The 19,981-nt window shown below is 47.5% G+C and overlaps 1 protein-coding gene across 1 annotated transcript; it reads right to left on the minus strand.

Moving 5' to 3' along the window:
* LOC124043275 (acetylcholine receptor subunit alpha-like) lies at nucleotides 1-18,744 on the minus strand. The gene is made up of 9 exons (XM_046361684.1): nucleotides 18,482-18,744; nucleotides 17,145-17,287; nucleotides 5,976-6,020; nucleotides 5,544-5,653; nucleotides 4,944-5,139; nucleotides 4,494-4,731; nucleotides 2,222-2,445; nucleotides 585-824; nucleotides 1-487 (listed from the first exon to the last, which is right to left on the minus strand). Exons 1-9 carry the CDS (start codon nucleotides 18,525-18,527, stop codon nucleotides 356-358), a joined length of 1,374 nt encoding a protein of 457 aa, XP_046217640.1. The 5' UTR covers nucleotides 18,528-18,744; the 3' UTR covers nucleotides 1-355.
* Between the last annotated feature and the right edge of the window lie 1,237 nt (nucleotides 18,745-19,981).

Raw genomic sequence — 19,981 nt, forward strand, 5'->3', positions numbered from 1 at the left:
TCAATTTTACTTAAACACTGTATTAAAGATGAATGAAAATATATAACAAAACATATTGAGTAAAGACAACAAATATTTTGATGACAAAAACTTGATTAGAACGGTCAATATTGATCAAGTGTTCTATAATACACGAGTGAAAATGTAGATAAACATGCATGCACCCAGCGATCTGAAGTAATTCAAACCACCCGATAATAATGAATGTATGAGGGTCAAAAGCACAGTCCTCATAAAGCAACATGTGACTTTAAGGTCATAGGGCCAAGAGTCACTAGGGCCCAGAGTGTTACCTGGTCAGGTCATAAGGTCAATAAAAAAACATCTGGACCTACTCAGGACACTCCGCAGACCGCTACGGTGTCATGCTCAGCTCAATGAGACGGCCCGCGAACACTCCTAGGGTGCCAATGATACACACCGCCATGAACACACACAGCAGAATGTGATCCAGCACCATGGCTACAAACTTCCACTCTTCAGCGGCCTGGGAAAAGAGGAGAGCAATAAGAAACACGCCAACGGAGATCTTTAATAAAGGAAACCAACTGTAGGAAGGACGGCAATGAATTCCATAGTCTTACACTGTTGGACTCCTCATCAGACTTCATGGTCTCAGCGATGTATTTCACCCCCTCGATAGCACTGCGGACGTCAGGGTTCTTGGTCATGGGGGACTGGTAGGTGACTGCAGTAGGGGTGGGCTTGCCTGAGATGTCTGAGATGTCGAAGTCAGCCCCGTAGATGTTTTTATTCTGTCTCTCCTTTGCAGGACGCTTCATTGTTGAGAAGAACATGAGGTTGGGAATGGTGTCAATGAAAATCTAGGAAGCAAAGAATGTGAAAGGAATGAATGAATCAAATGTTATTCGTCGCGTGCGCCGTGAAATGCTTACTTACGAGCGCCGTGAAATGCTTACTTACGAGCCCCTAACCAACAATGCAGTTTAAAAAAACGACAGATAAGAATAATAAATAAAAGTAACAAGTAATTCAAGAGCAGCAGTAAAATAACAATAGCGAGACTATATACAGGTGGGTACCAGTACAGAGTCAATGTGCAGGGGCACTGGTTAGTAGTGGTCCTTCTGTAGCTCAGTTGGTAGAGCATGGCGCTTGTAACGCCAGGGCCCTAGTGACCAGGTAACACTCTGGGCCCTAGTGACTCTTGGCCCTATGATCCCCGGGACCACCCATACGTAGAATGTATGCACACATGACTGTAAGTCGCTTTGGATAAAAGCGTCTGCTAAATGGCATATATTATTATTATATATTATTAAAGTGACTGTGCATAGATGATAACAGAGAGCAGCAGCTTTTACAACTTTGTGTAATAACAGACAATAATAAATAGACTGGTAAAATGCATACAATGAGATAAAAGGCTAATTGATGAACATATTAATTCAGATACTTTCTAGCTCCTGAAACACAAAAGTAGGCTTAAAAAGCAGTAATACAGTCAACAAGTGCAATCGTCTATTTTCTGTCACTAGATGGCTGTACTGGGCAACACTTATTAACAGGGCAAAAATAATGTTGAGACATTTACATTTACCTCTACTATCACTCACAGGAGGTTGGTGGCACCTTAATTGGGGAGAATGGGCTCGTGGTAATGACTGGAGTGGAATCAGTGGAATGGTATCAAATACACTAAACACATTGTTTCCATGGTTTCCAGGTGTTTGATGCCATTCCATGTGCTCCGTTCTGGACATTATTATGAGCTGTTCACCACTGATACCACACGATCTGTCATGTTGTTTCATGAACAATTTGTTAAAACGTATACAAAATACATACATTTCTAAACTGTCACACACTCATAACATTCACAAACCAGAGTACACAAGTCATCCTATGCCATGTCATTTACAGTCCAAATATTTTTTTATTTAACCTTTATTTAACTAGGCAGGTCAGTTAAGAACAAATTCTTATTTACAATGACGGCCTACCCTGGCCAAACCCGGACAACGCTGGGACAATTGTGCGCTGCACTATGGGACTCCCAATCACAACTGGATGTGATACAGCCTGGATTCAAACCAGGGACTGTAGTGACGCCGCAGGCTCTGAGATGCAGTGCCTTAGACCGCTGCACCACTTGGGAGCCCTGTAAGTAAAGCACTATTCTATAAAAAGCTCTTAACTACATTATTTTTAGATCAAAAATAAGTAAAATCACTGGTAGAAATGTGCCAGCTTTGCTCACCTTGCGAACCCAGGGGGACATGGTGTGAGTGCTGGGGGAGCGGTGGTGGGTGTTGATGACGATGACAGTGATGATGATGGAGGCAATGACGAAGACCATGGTGAAGAGCATGTACTTCCCAATGAGCGGCACAGCACTGGAGGTGGAGGGGATGAGCTCAACGATGACCAGCAGGAACACAGTCAGAGACAGCAGGACAGAGATACTCAGAGTCATCTTCTCACCTGAGGACACGCGTGGTCACAACAACCAGGTCAACAAAAGCAGACGCATACTGCAGAATTCATCTATGGAGAGAGGCGCAATTGAAGTTTGCAATCACGCAAATGATCTGCCATTATCACGTGTCATGCATTTCATAATCTGTCAGTCATACGGCGCACAGGCGGATTGGAGGAGTTCAGTGGAAAAACGAGGCTCATGACAGAGACTGAACATGTGCTCGTAGGGAGGCCACTGAGATTCAGAACAATGGATTCAACGTTAAACACTGTGAGAGCAGTTAATAACTGGGCTTAAACAAATATTACAGTTACACCAATGCCCCAGCTCAACTCAGCTGTGACACCCTTAACAACTGAATTAAACCAATTCAATCGCTTTCTTGTCAAAGTGAGCTGGTTTGATGGTAATTTGGTCTCAAGTCTTGCCTTCGCCTAATCCCCACTCTGGTTGGTCCCCAACTATTAATTAATTACAAGAGGGTTTGAAGTGATCATTGTGATAATTGATCAGAGAGAAAGAGACTAATAGCGAGAGAGAGAGAGAGAGAGACACAGTGCCATAATTCACAGTGATGAAGCAACACTGACTCACAGAGACATGGGAGGGTCATAATGTTAGAGGGTAGCAGTGACATTGTTCCTCTGGATAGTCAGTGCCATCACACCCTTTAGGGCACCAACTCATTCTGACCACAGGGAGGAGTAGCCTCTGATCCAATTGAGCTCCTCCGACCTTCCTTTCAGCCCGGATGGCTGAAAGATCATGCTGCCTAGTCACCTTACCCCTATACATATCTACCTCTCTCACTCCAGTACCCCGGCACATTGTAAATACGCTATTGGAACTGACCCTGTACATAGCTTATTACTTTCTCTTGGTATTCTTATTAGGTGTTTTTGTTCTGCGTTATGTTATTTTTAGTGCTACATTGATATTGATTACTGCATTGTTGGGTTTAGAGCTGTCAAGAAAGGCATTTCACTGTACTTTTGACATTAAAACTTGAAACTTGGGCAGGAATTCTGCTTATAAAAAGAACTCAAAGCTGAGTCTCTGTGAATTGGTGCTTGAACAATATTGCCCTACTACAGCAAAAAGCAAGATAGCGCAAAGGAATTTGTGATTTATTTTGTCCCGTTTAGCCTTCCATACACATAGGCCTATACACAAACAACCTCACGTACGCAAACATACACACAGGCACACAGACAATAGAATTCCAAGTGTGTGTTCTTTTCAGTTGAGAACATTCACACCCAGACCTCATTCACACAGATTCTAGAATGTGAACTATGTGTTGTTTGTCAACTTTGTGTTGCTGTTCAGTCAAATCCGTGAATCTAAAAGGCTTCCATTTGGCATCACAGCTCCTCCATAGCACCATACTGTAGCAGCAGCCACATCAGAGCAAGGCAGCCAGTGATGCATTATACATTAAAGGAAAGGTCTGTTCGCAGACATGGCAGCACACAGGGTCTCTGGGTAATGAGGTAGGCCTCCACACTGGCAACAGGACTAAACGCTAGCTGAGACACAGCACTGGTACAGCTAATGTAGCTACTAGTAACTACCGAGGCCCAGAGACAGATACAGGTGTAGGATCTTAATTTGACCAGTATTGTCGTAGAAAAATAATCCTGCAGCAACGGGATTTGAATGTTTAGTTCATAACACTGCTTGATTGGTGGTTAGGCTAATAGCCGAACAAAAGAAGGCTACATGATAAGTGCAGTACTGTTAATATAACAGCCTGTTAGTCTAGGTTTTCAGTGAATTTATGTAAACCACGAGGCTCGTCTGAATTTCCTGCGGCGCAGGAGAATTCTCAGTAACAAAAGAGTGGCCAAATTAAGATCTTACATCTGTAGAAGGACAAGCGTGTTGTTGTCGGTACCAGCCAATGCAGGTACAGTTCTACACAACCACTACGTGAGCTGTCAACGTTGCAGCTATGATGCGGAAATTGGGAGACAAAATATATTTCCGCTAATCTTCAGCCAATAGAAGGGATTTAGAACTGAAATGATTGACGGGACGCTCCACCAACCAGAGTCAGTGGGCAGATAGAAGACGAGGCCAGTGAGGAATGAGAAGAGCATGCAGGGGATGATGACGTTGACGATGAAGTAGAGGGGGAGCCGCAGCATCAGGAAGTGGTAGGTGATGTCCAAGTAGGGCGTGTCTGGGCAGCAGGCATAGTACACCCAGTGTTTCCAGCTGCGGTAGTCCTTCATCACCCACTCTCCACTCTCCATGAAGTTACTCAGGTCAGGGCGGTCGCTGTCCTGGTGGAGACGGGTAAATAAAAAGATGTCGCGAAGACGCAACAGACCAGGAAGGGATCAACCTAATTGGTATTTCCCCAGGACTGGTGGTAATTATGTCATGCTTTTAGAATCATGTGTTAAATCAGTAATGGACTGTATGTGTATGTGTAACACAGGAGTTACACAGGGGATCAATCGGGGAAAAATGTCAAAATGTTGATGATTGTTACGGGATTGACGACAACCAAGTTGCCATCGTAGGTCCAGGTGCCCAGCTTCATGCTGCAGTTCTGCAGGTCGAAGGGGAAGTGCAGCACGATGATCTCACAGTAGCTCTTGAAGATGGCAGGGGGGTTCCACGTGATCATGCCAGTGTGTTCCAGCAGCACTTTGGTCTCGTGAACGATGGCGAAGTCACCGTCAGCACTGTGGGCACACACAAACACGGGCATCAACGCAGGAAATAATGTTAACGCAGAGGGGCATCACTGCCTGGGGCTTGGCATGGCCCTGCCATCGCAGGCCAACCAACCAGAGCTGAGACTGGTACAGGTTGCTGTGGCATAGGAGCTGGTTGTCAGGGAGAAACAGCAGTGTGTCAGACGCAGCATATGGTGTGGGTGGAACCTGTGATATAGAAGCCAGATTTAGCCTGCTGCAACCTGAGCTCTCACCCACTCTGCACAGAGGGAAAAGAGAGGGAGAAGTAATGTGGTTTGAAAACATAGTCACGCACAGTCGGTCTGTCTGGTGGCCTTTTATCAAGGAAAGTATCAGTGAGAGAATGGTAAAGAGAAAGACATTTGATGCAAATATGGCCTGATTCTTACTTGTTATAGAGAACGAGGTCAGGACGCCAAATGTCTGTGGAGGGCACTCTTATCTTTCTGATTCCGCCATAATCCTCAGGATTCCATTGCAAGTTCACATCCTTCCATTGCTGGAAAATGACGGTACAAAGTACAAAGAGCATGAATGGAAAATATCAGGTAGATTATTTGACTTGAAGTCTGATTCTGAGAGGGATCATTTCAATAGGGATTTTTTCAGAGAATGTTCCATTACAGTTTAGTGAAAATGAACATTATTCATCGGCTTATAAGGATTTTACACTGTCTTCAGAATTATGGTGAAATTTATGATAATTACCCATACTTAGATTTTCCTTGTAATTACTCTTACAAAATAGCCAGAAAGAAAACATTTTGATCTCATATTTACTGTATAATGCAATGTAGATACAGGAAACGGCAGTAACAAACCTGTTTCAGTCGAACATTGCTGTTGACAATCTGGTTGACCTCATCCTGTAGAGAAAGGGAATTGATTTTAGTTTCTACTGTTCCAAAACCAATAATTAGCCGACGGATATTGTTGCACTCGCTAAGTCTAGGGGTCTTAGGCCTAGTTAACTAGTGTGTAACCTGATTTAAGATGTGCATCTAAGTGAGAAATCAGCATATGCAATGTATATACACAGGAGACCTCTCCGTCTTGACATCTTGGTCAGACAATCCAAGCAGATTACCATTTGTTCAGATGGTGACAAAATAAAGTGTATCCTGGTAGAGTGTGCCTAACTGTGTGTTAGCACTAAACTACCTACTGCATAACACCTCCCCCATCAAGAAATGTAAAGAAAAAACAATCACCAGTATATATTTTCCTAAATTGTCCTAAACTTCTATACTTTCCCAACCTCTTTCCATAAAACTTATTTAACTGAAGAGACCAAACTATATACACCATAAACACCAGAGCTGCAAAACTATGAAACTTGGCTCTAGAAAACCTCACCTCTGAGATAACGCCATTCTAGAAAACCAGACCAACCAAAACCATCAAATTCACTGGTCTGCACTCAGCTAATTTCTTCCTGCCAAAAGTCTGACTTAACCAAACCAAGGGACAACCTGTAACCTCTATAGTTCTAAATGGAGAGACCAATTCCATTCCCTAGGCCCATGATCACAAGCACCAAGCTCCATCTGATATTGGACTTAGTGCACCCACCACCAGGGACAAGTGAACGTTGACCACAACTTCAGCAAACTCACTAGGAACACCATTTACGTTCCCCAATGTCTCTTTGCTCCCGTGCTGGAGGGGAACTGAAGGGGAACTGTTAGCCTCCCCACTTTCCTCCAACTTAACCTGGAGACACTAGGCCTACATGCTGTAGGAACTTTCAACCGCTCTTTAACAGGAAGTGACAAAAATGGTGGATCTAGCTTTTCCACCAAACTCACTTCTTCAAGCTCCTGATTCTCATTACAAGACACAGCCGTATCACCCTGCAAAACTCAGACCAGATCCTCACTAAATGAACGGAAAGAATCTCCTCTCTCCCACAGCGTAGTAAAAAAAAGTGTCAGTAACATCGACCCCTGACAAACAACCTCATGGTCAACCGGCAGAGGGACCACAACCTGTTATGCAGAGTGGAACAGGGTAACCCAAGAGCAGACTCAGATGAGGAGACTGGGAGGAAGTAACCAAGGTATTTATTGAAACACAGGGGGAAGATATAGTGCAGGTCAGGGGAAGCTCGGGCGGGTTGCTGGAAACCAGGTGTGGAGGCTGAGGTGAGACGGGTTGAGACGGGTTGAGACAGGGTAAGACCATTTCAAGACCATTTCAAGGACAGCTTTTTTCCATCTATGTAACATTGCAAAAATCAGAAACTTTCTGTCCAAAAACGATGCAGAAAAATTAATCCATGCTTCTGTCACTTCTAGGTTAGACTACTGCAATGCTCTACTTTCCGGCTACCCAGATAAAGCACTAAATAAACTTCAGTTAGTGCTAAATATGTCTGCTAGAATCCTGACTAGAACCAAAAAATTTGATCATATGACTCTAGTGCTAGCCTCCCTACACTGGCTTCCTGTCAAGGCAAGGGCCGATTTCAAGGTTTTTACTGCTAACCTTGTCATGCAGGTGAAAGAGGACCCAAAAGCGACTTGGCGAAAACAGAGTCTTTAATCCAGTAAAGTAAATACAATCAAAAAAACACAACTTTCACTCGAAATGACGAGGACAAACTGGAGACTCGATCTTGAACAGCAGGTGAACAGCAGGTTGCCTCGGGAAGGCACTTGAACCAAACAGACTCAGACACCTGCTCACCACGCAGCATCTGAGGAAAACACGACACGACAGGGCGATACACAAACACAGCACGGTGAATTCTAGACAAGGAACCGACAGGGCAGAAACGAATAACAAGGAGAGAAATAGGGACTCTAATCAGGGAAAAGGATCGGGAACAGGTGTGGGAAGACTAAATGATGATTAGGGGAATAGGAACAGCTGGGAGCAGGAACGGAACGATAGAGAGAAGAGAGAGCGAGAGAGTGAGAGAGGGAGGGGAGAGAGAGGGATAGAAAGAGGGAAAGAACCTAATAAGACCAGCAGAGGGAAACGAATAGAATGGGAAGCACAGGGACAAGACAAGATAATAAATGACAAAACATGACAGTACCCCCCACTCACCGAGCGCCTCCTGGCGCACTCGAGGAGGAATCCTGGCGGCAACGGAGGAAATCATCAATGAGTGAACGGTCCAGCACGTCCCGAGACGGAACCCAACTCCTCTCCTCAGGACCGTAACCCTCCCAATCCACTAAGTATTGGTGACCCCGTCCCCGAGAACGCATGTCCATGATCTTATGTACCTTGTAAATAGGTGCGCTCTCGACAAGGACGGGAGGGGGAGGGAAGACGAACGGGGGTGCGAAGAAAGGGCTTAACACAGGAGACATGGAAGACAGGATGGACGCGACGAAGATGTCGCGGAAGAAGCAGTCGCACAGCGACAGGATTGACGACCTGGGAGACACGGAACGGACCAATGAACCGCGGAGTCAACTTACGAGAAGCTGTCGTAAGAGGAAGGTTGCGAGTGGAAAGCCACACTCTCTGGCCGCAACAATACCTTGGACTCTTAATCCTGCGTTTATTGGCGGCTCTCACAGTCTGTGCCCTGTAACGGCAAAGTGCAGACCTCACCCTCCTCCAGGTGCGCTCACAACGTTGGACAAACGCTTGAGCGGAGGGAACGCTGGACTCGGCAAGCTGGGATGAGAACAGAGGAGGCTGGTAACCCAGACTACTCTGAAACGGAGATAACCCGGTAGCAGACGAAGGAAGCGAATTGTGAGCGTATTCTGCCCAGGGGAGCTGTTCTGCCCAAGACGCAGGGTTTCTGAAAGAAAGGCTGCGTAGTATGCGACCAATCGTCTGATTGGCCCTCTCTGCTTGACCGTTAGACTGGGGATGAAACCCGGAAGAGAGACTGACGGACGCACCAATCAAACGACAGAACTCCCTCCAAAACTGTGACGTGAATTGCGGGCCTCTGTCTGAAACGGCGTCTAACGGGAGGCCATGAATTCTGAATACATTCTCGATAATGATTTGTGCCGTCTCCTTAGCGGAAGGAAGTTTAGCGAGGGGAATGAAATGTGCCGCCTTAGAGAACCTATCGACAACCGTAAGAATCACAGTCTTCCCCGCAGACAAAGGCAGACCGGTAATGAAGTCTAGGGCGATGTGAGACCATGGTCGAGAAGGAATGGGGAGCGGTCTGAGACGACCGGCAGGAGGAGAGTTACCCGACTTAGTCTGCGCGCAGTCCGAACAAGCAGCCACGAAACGGCGCGTGTCACGCTCCTGAGTCGGCCACCAAAAGCGCTGGCGAATAGACGCAAGAGTGCCTCGAACACCGGGATGACCAGCTAACTTGGCAGAGTGAGCCCACTGAAGAACAGCCAGACGAGTGGAAACAGGAACGAAAAGGAGGTTACTAGGACAAGCGCGCGGCGACGCAGTGTGCGTGAGTGCTTGCTTAACCTGTCTTTCAATTCCCCAGACTGTTAACCCGACAACACGCCCATAAGGAAGAATCCCTCGGGATCAGTAGAAGCCACAGAAGAACTAAACAGACGGGATAAGGCATCAGGCTTGGTGTTCTTGCTACCCGGACGGTAAGAAATCACAAACTCGAAACGAGCGAAAAACAACGCCCAACGAGCTTGACGGGCATTAAGTCGTTTGGCAGAACGGATGTACTCAAGGTTCTTATGGTCTGTCCAAACGACAAAAGGAACGGTCGCCCCTCCAACCACTGTCGCCATTCGCCTAGGGCTAAGCGGATGGCGAGCAGTTCACGGTTACCCACATCATAGTTGCGCTCAGATGGCGACAGGCGATGAGAAAAATAAGCGCAAGGATGAACCTTATCGTCAGACTGGAAGCGCTGGGATAGAATGGCTCCCACGCCTACCTCTGAAGCGTCAACCTCGACAATGAATTGTCTAGTGACGTCAGGAGTAACGAGGATAGGAGCGGACGTAAAATGTTCTTTTAGAAGATCAAAAGCTCCCTGGGCGGAACCGGACCACTTAAAACACGTCTTGACAGAAGTAAGAGCTGTGAGAGGGGCAGCAACTTGACCGAAATTACGAATGAAACGCCGATAGAAATTAGCGAAACCTAAAAAGCTCTGCAACTCGACACGTGACCTTGGGACGGGCCAATCACTGACAGCTTGGACCTTAGCGGAATCCATCTGAATGCCTTCAGCGGAAATAACGGAACCGAGAAAAGTAACGGAGGAGACATGAAAAGAGCACTTCTCAGCCTTTACGTAGAGACAATTCTCTAAAGGCGCTGTAGAACACGTCGAACGTGCTGAACATGAATCTCGAGTGACGGAGAAAAAATCAGGATATCGTCAAGATAGACAAAAACAAAGATGTTCAGCATGTCTCTCAGAACATCATTAACTAATGCCTGAAAAACAGCTGGCGCATTGGCGAGACCAAACGGCAGAACCCGGTACTCAAAATGCCCTAACGGAGTGTTAAACGCCGTTTTCCACTCGTCCCCCTCTCTGATGCGCACGAGATGGTAAGCGTTACGAAGGTCCAACTTAGTAAAGCACCTGGCTCCCTGCAGAATCTCGAAGGCTGAGGACATAAGGGGAAGCGGATAACGATTCTTAACCGTTATGTCATTCAGCCCTCGATAATCCACGCAGGGCGCAGAGTACCGTCCTTCTTCTTAACAAAAAAGAACCCCGCCCGGCCGGAGAGGAAGAAGGCACTATGGTACCGGCGTCAAGAGACACAGACAAATAATCCTCGAGAGCCTTACGTTCGGGAGCCGACAGAGAGTATAGTCTACCCCGAGGAGGAGTGGTCCCCGGAAGGAGATCAATACTACAATCATACGACCGGTGAGGAGGAAGGGAGTTGGCTCGGGACCGACTGAAGACCGTGCGCAGATCATGATATTCCTCCGGCACTCCTGTCAAATCGCCAGGTTCCTCCTGAGAAGTAGGGACAGAAGAAACGGGAGGGATGGCAGACATTAAACACTTCACATGACAAGAAACGTTCCAGGATAGGATAGAATTACTAGACCAATTAATAGAAGGATTATGACATACTAGCCAGGGATGACCCAAAACAACAGGTGTAAACGGTGAACGAAAAATCAAAAAAGAAATAGTCTCACTGTGGTTACCAGATACTGTGAGGGTTAAAGGTAGTGTCTCAAATCTGATACTGGGAAGATGACTACCATCTAAGGCGAACATGGGCGTAGGCTTCTCTAACTCTCTGAAAGGAATGTCATGTTTCCGAACCCATGCTTCGTCCATGAAACAACCCTCAGCCCCAGAGTCTATCAAGGCACTACATGTAGCACCCGAACCGGTCCAGCGTAGATGGACCGACAAAGTAGTACAGGATTTTGATGGAGAGACTTGAGTAGTTGCGCTCACCTGTAGCCCTCCGCTTACAGATGAGCTCTGGCTTTTACTGGACATGAATTAACAAAATGTCCAGCAACTCCGCAATAGAGGCACAGGCGGTTGGTGATCCTCCGTTCCCTCTCCTTAGTCGAGATGCGAATCCCTCCCAGCTGCATGGGCTCAGTCTCTGAGCCAGAGGAGGGAGATGGTTGCGATGCGGAGCAGGGAAACACCGTTGATGCGAGCTCTCTTCCACGAGCCCGGTGACGAAGATCTACCCGTCGTTCTATGCGGATGGCGAGAGCAATCAAAGAGTCCACATCTGAAGGAACCTCCCGGGAGAGAATCTCATCCTTAACCACTGCGTGGAGTCCCTCCAGAAAACGAGCGAGCAGCGCCGGCTCGTTCCACTCACTAGAGGCAGCAAGAGTGCGAAACTCAATAGAATAATCCGTCATGGACCGTTCACCTTGGCATAGGGAAGCCAGGGCCCTAGAAGCCTCCCTACCAAAAACAGAACGGTCAAAAACCCGAATCATCTCCTCTTTAAAGTTCTGGTACTTGTTAGAGCAATCAGCCCTTGCCTCCCAGATAGCTGTGCCCCATTCTCGAGCCCGGCCAGTAAGGAGTGAAATGACGTAAGCAACCCGAGCTCTCTCTCTAGAGTATGTGTTGGGTTGGAGAGAGAACACAATCTCACACTGCGTGAGAAAGGAGCGGCACTCAGTGGGCTGCCCGGAGTAGCAAGGTGGGTTATTAACCCTAGGTTCTGGAGGCTCAGCAGGCCAGGAAGTAACAGGTGGCACGAGACGAAGACTCTGGAACTGTCCAGAGAGGTCGGAAACCTGAGCGGCCAGGTTCTCCACGGCATGGCGAGCAGCAGACAATTCCTGCTCGTGTCTGCCGAGCATGGCTCCTTGGATCTCGACGGCAGTGTAACGAGCGTCTGAAGTCGCTGGGTCCATTCCTTGGTCGGTTCCTTCTGTCATGCAGGTGAAAGAGGACCCAAAAGCGACTTGGCGAAAACAGAGTCTTTAATCCAGTAAAGTAAATACAATCAAAAAACACAACTTTCACTCGAAATGACAAGGACAAACTGGAGACTCGATCTTGAACAGCAGGTGAACAGCAGGTTGCCTCGGGAAGGCACTTGAACCAAACAGACTCAGACACCTGCTCACCACGCAGCATCTGAGGAAAACACGACACGACAGGGTGATACACAAACACAGCACGGTGAATTCTAGACAAGGAACCGACAGGGCAGAAACGAATAACAAGGAGAGAAATAGGGACTCTAATCAGGGAAAAGGATCGGGAACAGGTGTGGGAAGACTAAATGATGATTAGGGGAATAGGAACAGCTGGGAGCAGGAACGGAACGATAGAGAGAAGAGAGAGCGAGAGAGTGAGAGAGGGAGGGGGAGAGAGAGGGATAGAAAGAGGGAAAGAACCTAATAAGACCAGCAGAGGGAAACGAATAGAATGGGAAGCACAGGGACAAGACAAGATAATAAATGACAAAACATGACAAACCTACAAAGAATTACATGGGCTTGCTCCTACCTATCTCTCTGATTTGGTCCTGCCGTACATACCAACACGTATGCTACGGTCACAAGACGCAGGCCTTCTAATTGTCCCTAGAATTTCTAAGCAAACAGCTGGAGGCGGGGCTTTCTCCTATAGTGCTCCATTTTTATGGAACGGTCTGCCTACCCATGTAAGAGACGCAAACTCGGTCTCAACCTTTAAGTCTTTACTGAAGACTCATCTCTTCAGTGGGTCATATGATTGAGTGTAGTCTGGCCCAGGAGTGGGAAGGTGAACGGAAAGGCTCTGGAGCAACATACCGCCCTTGCTGTCTCTGCCTGGCCAGTTCCCCTCTTTCCACTGGGATTCTTTGCCTCTAACCCTATTACAGGGGCTGAGTCAATGGCTTACTGGGGCTCTTTCATACTGTCCCTGGGAGGGGTGTGTCACCTGAGTGGGTTGAGTCACTGATGTGATCTTCCTGTCTGGGTTGGCGCACCCCCCTTGGGTTGGGCCGTGGCGGAGATCTTTGTGGGCTATACTCGGCCTTGTCTCAGAATGGTAAGTTGGTGGTTGAAGATATCCCTCTAGTGGTGTGGGGGCTGTGCTTTGGCAAAGTGGGTGGGGTTATATCCTTCCTGTTTGGCCCTGTCCGGGGGTGTCATCGGATGGGGCCACAGTGTCTCCTGACCCCTCCTGTCTCAGCCTCCAGTATTTATGCTGCAGTAGTTTATGTGTCGGGGGCTAGGGTCAGTTTGTTATATCTGGAGTACTTCTCCTGTCTTATTCGGTGTCCTGTGTGAATTTAAGTGTGCTCTCTCTAATTCTCTCTTTCTCTCTTTCTTTCTTTCTCTCGGAGGACCTGAGCCCTAGGACCATGCCTCAGGACTACCTGACATGATGACTCCTTGCTGTGGCCAGTCCACCTGGCTGTGCTGCTGCTCCAGTTTCAACTGTTCTGCCTTATTATTATTGGACCATGCTTATGAACATTTTAACATCTTGGCCATGTTCTGTTATAATCTCCACCCGGCACAGCCAGAAGAGGACTGGCCACCCCACATAGCCTGGTTCCTCTCTAGGTTTCTTCCTTTCTAGGGAGTTTTTCCTAGCCACCGTGCTTCTACACCTGCATTGCTTGCTGTTTGGGGTTTTAGGCTGGGTTTCTGTACAGCACTTTGAGATATCAGCTGATGTACGAAGGGCTATATAAATACATTTGATTTGATGATTTGATTTGGTAAGCAGGTCCGAAGGGGAATTCAAGGGAGTAGTAGTGTGGGGATCCAGGACAGAGTAGCAGGATGAGGAGACGTGGGACTGGAGACAGGGACCAGAGTCAGAGCAGGCATAACTGTAGCGGAGAGGAAAGCAGCATCAGGCAAGGAAAACAGGCACAACAGGATCTGACTAGTAAAAAATGGCTCGAAACGTAGACTGACTGAGCAGAGATTACGAACTGGCAGCGTGTAAGTGGCAGGGCTGAGTATTTATAGAGGTCTTGATTATGGAACAGGTTGCAGCTGGTGGGGATCTGCTCTGACTCCAGCACACCTGTCTCTATCCACACACACACACACACACACACAGAGAGAGACGGAGATGGACATTCTGTAGCTCAGTTGGTAGAGCATGGCGCTTGTAACGCCAGGGTAGTGGGTTCGATTCCCGGGACCACCCATACGTAGAATGTATGCACACATGACTGTAAGTCGCTTTGGATAAAAGCGTCTGCTAAATGGCATATATTATTATTATTATATTATGGAGAGGGAGACGGAGAGCGAGAACGAGAGCGAGAGCGCAAGCGAGCGAGAGCGCAAGTGAGAGTGAGAGGAGAGGGAGACGGTTGTAGATGCGGATAGCGAGAGAGATGAGTTCATCAAGTCCATCAGGCTCATCCTTGGACACCAACTCGTCCTTGAGGGTCTCAGTGATCGCGTTCCGGAATGCTCCCTGAAGGGCCTCCTCATTCAAGCCACTCTCAGCAACGAGGGTGTGAAACTGACATGACATCTCAGCAACACTATAGGGGCCTTGACGGAGGGACAGGAGTCGTTTAGCAGCATCCTTAACGCAGACCGGGTGGTCGAATAATTTTTGAATCTCCTCCGTGAATCTGGAGCAGGAGAATCAGATGGGGGACTGTCTCTCCCACATTTCCGTGGCCCAGGAAAGCGCTGCTCCACTGTGGCAGCCAATCAGAAAGGAAATCTTGGCCCGTTCGCGAGCATAAGAGTAGGGCTGTTGCTCAAATAATAGTGAACATTGTACCAAAAGGGCTCCTTAAGCTCTGAGGTTGCCATATTAACGCTCAGGAGTCGGAGCAAGGGTCAGCCCTGTAGGTCAGACAGGCTCTGTGAAAACTCATTGACGTGCGCCAGAAGGGTCTTCAGGGCTTGGTCATGTTGCTCGAGCAGGGCGCCTTGGCCGATGAGGGTTGGTGGAGAGTGGCAGAGTCTGCTGGGTTTATCTCTTTGGCCAGCTCGTACTGTTAAGCAGAGTGGAACCCAAGAGCAGACTCAGACGAGGAGACTGGGACAAAGTAATCAAGGTATTTATTGACACAGTTGGGGAAGATGGAGTGCAGGTCAGGGGAAGTTCGGGTGTGTTGCTGGAAACCAGGTACGGAGGCTGAGGCTGGAGCGAGAGGGATTGAGCCAGGGTAAGTGGGTCTGGAGGGGAATCAAAGGGAGTCGTAGAGTGGGGAATGCAGGACAGAGTAGCAGGATGACGAGACGTGGGATTGAAGACAGGGACCAGAGTCAGAGCGGGCAGAACTGTAGCGGAGAGGAAGACAGCATCAGGCAAGGAAAAGAGGATAACAGGATCTGACTAGGAACAAACGGCTCAAAACATAGACTGACTGAGCAGAGATTACGATCTTGCAGCATGGAAGTGGCACAGGGCTGAGTATTTTTAGAGGTCTTGATTACGGAGCTGGTTGCAGCTGGTGGGGATCGGCTCACACCTGTCTCCACCCATACAATCACACACACACACACGCACGCACGCACGCACGCACGCACGCACGCACGCACGCACGCACGCACGCACGCACGCACGCACGCACACACACACACACACACACACACACACACACACACACACACACACACACACACACACACACACACACACACACACACACACACAGAGAGATAGGGAGAGGGAGAGAGTACCCGGGGAGTGGCAGCAGGTCGAGGAGACACAGGATGAGCAGTAGAGGACGTTGCAGGAGCAGATGTGACACAACCTCCTCTACTGTGGGAAAGAATGCGTCAGCTAAAGGAAACAGTCGCTGACAACCTCTGAATCTAACAGATCACTTGGGGAACCAAATCATTAGTTAGCCCACAAGGAGAACCTAGTTGTTCATTGTCCATCAACTCAACATAGAACATCGTCCTAAATTGACACCTGAATTAACTTCATCCTCAAATTGCAGTGGGCACACTATATCACATATCTCTACCCAGAAGGTCTCAGCTAGAGACACAATAATCAACTTCCTCACTAGGGAGAACCATTTCCTGGGAGCCACAGTCTATTTTGGCAAATAATGTTTCCTCTACGTCCCCACACACATCATCATCCTCCCTCTCTGGTTTGCCATCAGCACCCTTTTGAACCCGATTAGCTTCACAAACTGGGGATACCTCAAAACCCTCCTTAAAAGACTTCGCCCCCTGAGACAACTGCCTTTTGACTGACTGGCAAGACAAACGTCCTCCCCTGTATGCAGCCCTCCAGTCAACTGCCATTTCCTGTTCCAGCCTCACTATTTCCAACACATATTCCTCCTCCTGACTGCTATCCACTAGAACTTGTGGCAAGAACTCACTCCACTGTTCCCATAACAGAACTGCAACATCTAACTTGTTCAACTCCTCAGCTATTTCAACATTTTTGCCACCTGACGTGACTGATCCCTTGTTAGCTTGAGAAAACATCAACTAAAACTCCAACCTCAGCACAAAACCATGCTGGCTCAAATGCTCCCATAGTCAAAATGAGTGAGCCAAACAGAACCGACTCTTCGACTGACAGAAGTTACAGTTAGCTACATAGTGTTGGCAGTGATGTCAATTGCATGATAAATATTGGTTGATATGGGATCGTGTGACGTTTTTCTTACCACACTGATGAGTTGAATGAGCTGCAGGCCAACTGTAACCACCACTGGGTCCTTGAAGTGAGCGACAGGACGCACCACCTTGTTGTAGCCAGTGAACAGGGTTTTCACCAGACGGGTTTCATCCTCAGAGCTCCAGGCAGAGCCTATAAGAAACACAGGGACAGCTTGATGTGTGGCTCACATGGCAGAGATGGAGAGATTGTGGGTTTACAGCACCAGCAGACTGATAAGTAGTGGTTAATGTACGTGCAAATACAGTAGTATTAAATGTACTAAGTGGCTTCCCTCCCTCCCTCCCTCCCTCCCTCCCTCCCTCCCTCCCTCCCTCCCTCCCTCCCTCCCTCCCTCCCTCCCTCCCTCCCTCCCTCCCTCCCTCCCTCCCTCACTCACTCACTCACTCACTCACTCACTCACTCACTCACTCACCACTCACCACTCACTCACTCCTGCCTGCCTGCCTGCCTGCCTGCCTGCCTGCCTGCCTGCCTGCCTGCCTGCCTGCCTGCCTGCCTGCCTGCCTGCCTGCCTGCCTGCCTGCCTGCCTGCCTGCCTGCCTGCCTGCCTGCCTGCCTGCCTGCCTGCCTGCCTGCCTGCCTGCCTGCCTGCCTGCCTGCCTGCCTGCCTGCCTTCCTTCCTGCCTGCCTGCCTTCCTTCCTTCCTGACTAACTACTTATTTCATACACTGTTAAATACCAGTGGTTTACTATCATCATGGGATGCTGGAGGTGATAGAGATGAGAGCTCAGTCAATACAGACAGTGTTTCAGACTCGACATCTGCTATTTCCGTTACATATTTGACCCATGCCAGAGCGGTATCTCATTTCATTTTCCACTTGACCTTGAAACGAAGCCTAGTGTGTGCAAGAACATAGTATGAAGCAAAGCATGAATGGCGTTTTGAGACATTGAAAACAGTACTATCGTCTGGAAACGTTATAGGCTATATGAATCAACTGGCTCAAAAGTCAAGCACAAATAGATGGAGGTTAAAAAACAAAGTGCACACACCCCTGTCAATCAAGAGAGTCTAATGCTGGAGGCTTTCAAAAGAATGACAACATTTCCAACAGGCACTAGCTTAGCTAGAGTATACCTCTTATAACATTTGAAATCTTATAGTTAACTAATGGATAAAGCATTACCAAGAATCAATGTGAAATTATCAAATTATGTTGATATCTCATGACTAATGGGCTCGATTTGTAAAATATGCAAATTCCTTGTTTAGGATTGAATATCACCTAAAATATACTGGAAAAGGTAAGTTACAACAGACAGAACAGAAATGGCAAACTAATTTTATCAGTCAGCCAACATGTTTAGAATATGGCTTACCTGCTAGAATGATAAGGAGATGAGAAACAAAAAGTAGACGATTCATTCTTGTGTTCGGTTCCCATAAACTCTGGGGTATCCAATGTCCTGAGTCTTCGAATAGAGGGTAAGCGGCTAGTTAGGTAACAAAATGATTTCTGTCTACTTTAAAATCAGGTCAAAATAATTGCAACACTGACTTGCTGCTTCAAGTACTGTAATGGGGAACAGTATTGTTGTTCCCTGACACCATATGTTACGAGCCACCACCAATAGCCGTCATTTGAGAGGGTCACATTCTTTGTCATCCCTCACATGTTACAAGCGCTACATGCCTGGCTAATCTAGCACTAAAATATCTCACAGTGCAATATACTTCCCAAATTGAAAGATCGCAATAGCCTCTGCCTGCTTTCCAAAACGAATGCATTTGTTGTGATATATGTACAATTAGGCTACTCATGAACAGAGCATTGGAAATGTTATACTGTTCCCATTGGTTAACTTCTGTTACATTAAGATGTCATTTCCATAATCATTATTTGGGAATTCTATATGAGTAGTTGGATTACATGTCGAATACATTAATCAAACGGCCACCAATGTTGTCCTCTTGGATGATCTTGCCCCTAATGGAGATGGTATCCCTCTTAGGATAATGTGGGACTGCAACATACCCACAACATCTACCCCATCTAGCCACCGCAATGAGTTTCCAGATGGCCAGGCATGAAACCCAAACACCCCATCCCTGTACACCTGCCCCTCCCCACCAAGGCATTGATGGGACCAGGCAACTCGATTTCCCTACAGCCTCAACTCAACCTGTTCAATCAGCCCGTCACTCAACCAGCCGCCTCATTCATCTTATTTAGGGGGAAATTGCCATTTTGGCAATGTCTGAATTAAGAGAGATCTGTCTCTTAACCCCCTCCACTTCTCTCCCCATACCAATCACAGACCACCTGAATCCTACAGTGCCTAAGTGCCTCCTGCCTGGACCCAACCCATGTGACCCTGGAGAAACCCATTGAATCTGCTCATTCAAGCCCAATCAAGGTCAGGCAGTGGGTCCTGCCGTTGCGGTTGAGACACGGTTCTTTCTGCAGGAGTCAGCCGTTCTCATAGCCCCGCGGGGAATCTCTCCCAATCACACCTCCTAGTTGACTCTCTATTCGACATGTGCTAAAAATGCTCTCTAAACCCGAATCTGAATAATAGCCATGTGGAGTCTGTGGAACATCTGCTGGGGATGGCAGAGCATTGAACATCTCCCGCTGCATGTTTCTACGCCCTGCCAGATGATGTAGATGACACTTTCCACGGCAGAGATGATTATGTGTGTTACTGGCATATTTGTACATCATATTTCGCTCCCCCCCAAAAAATAGCAGCCTAGTGTTACGTGTATTGTTTATGTTCTGAAGATACAACAATGACATTTATAATCACTGCATTCTATTACTTAACATGAATGTCAATTCAAGCTCTTCTAAGAGCTCTTTGATGTCGTGAAGGTAT

Source organism: Oncorhynchus gorbuscha, linkage group LG01 (genome assembly GCF_021184085.1).
Source record: "Oncorhynchus gorbuscha isolate QuinsamMale2020 ecotype Even-year linkage group LG01, OgorEven_v1.0, whole genome shotgun sequence".
Lineage (NCBI taxonomy): Eukaryota > Metazoa > Chordata > Actinopteri > Salmoniformes > Salmonidae > Oncorhynchus > Oncorhynchus gorbuscha.

Coding starts and splice junctions, on each gene's coding strand:
- LOC124043275 (XM_046361684.1), bottom strand. CDS start 18,527: ATGAATCGTCTACTTTTTGTTTCTCATCTCCTTATCATTCTAGCAG. Junction 5,654..5,975: donor GCAATGTTCGACTGAAACAG/GTTTGTTACTGC, acceptor GTCATTTTCCAG/CAATGGAAGGATGTGAACTT. Junction 825..2,221: donor TGTCCCCCTGGGTTCGCAAG/GTGAGCAAAGCT, acceptor TTTGCTTCCTAG/ATTTTCATTGACACCATTCC.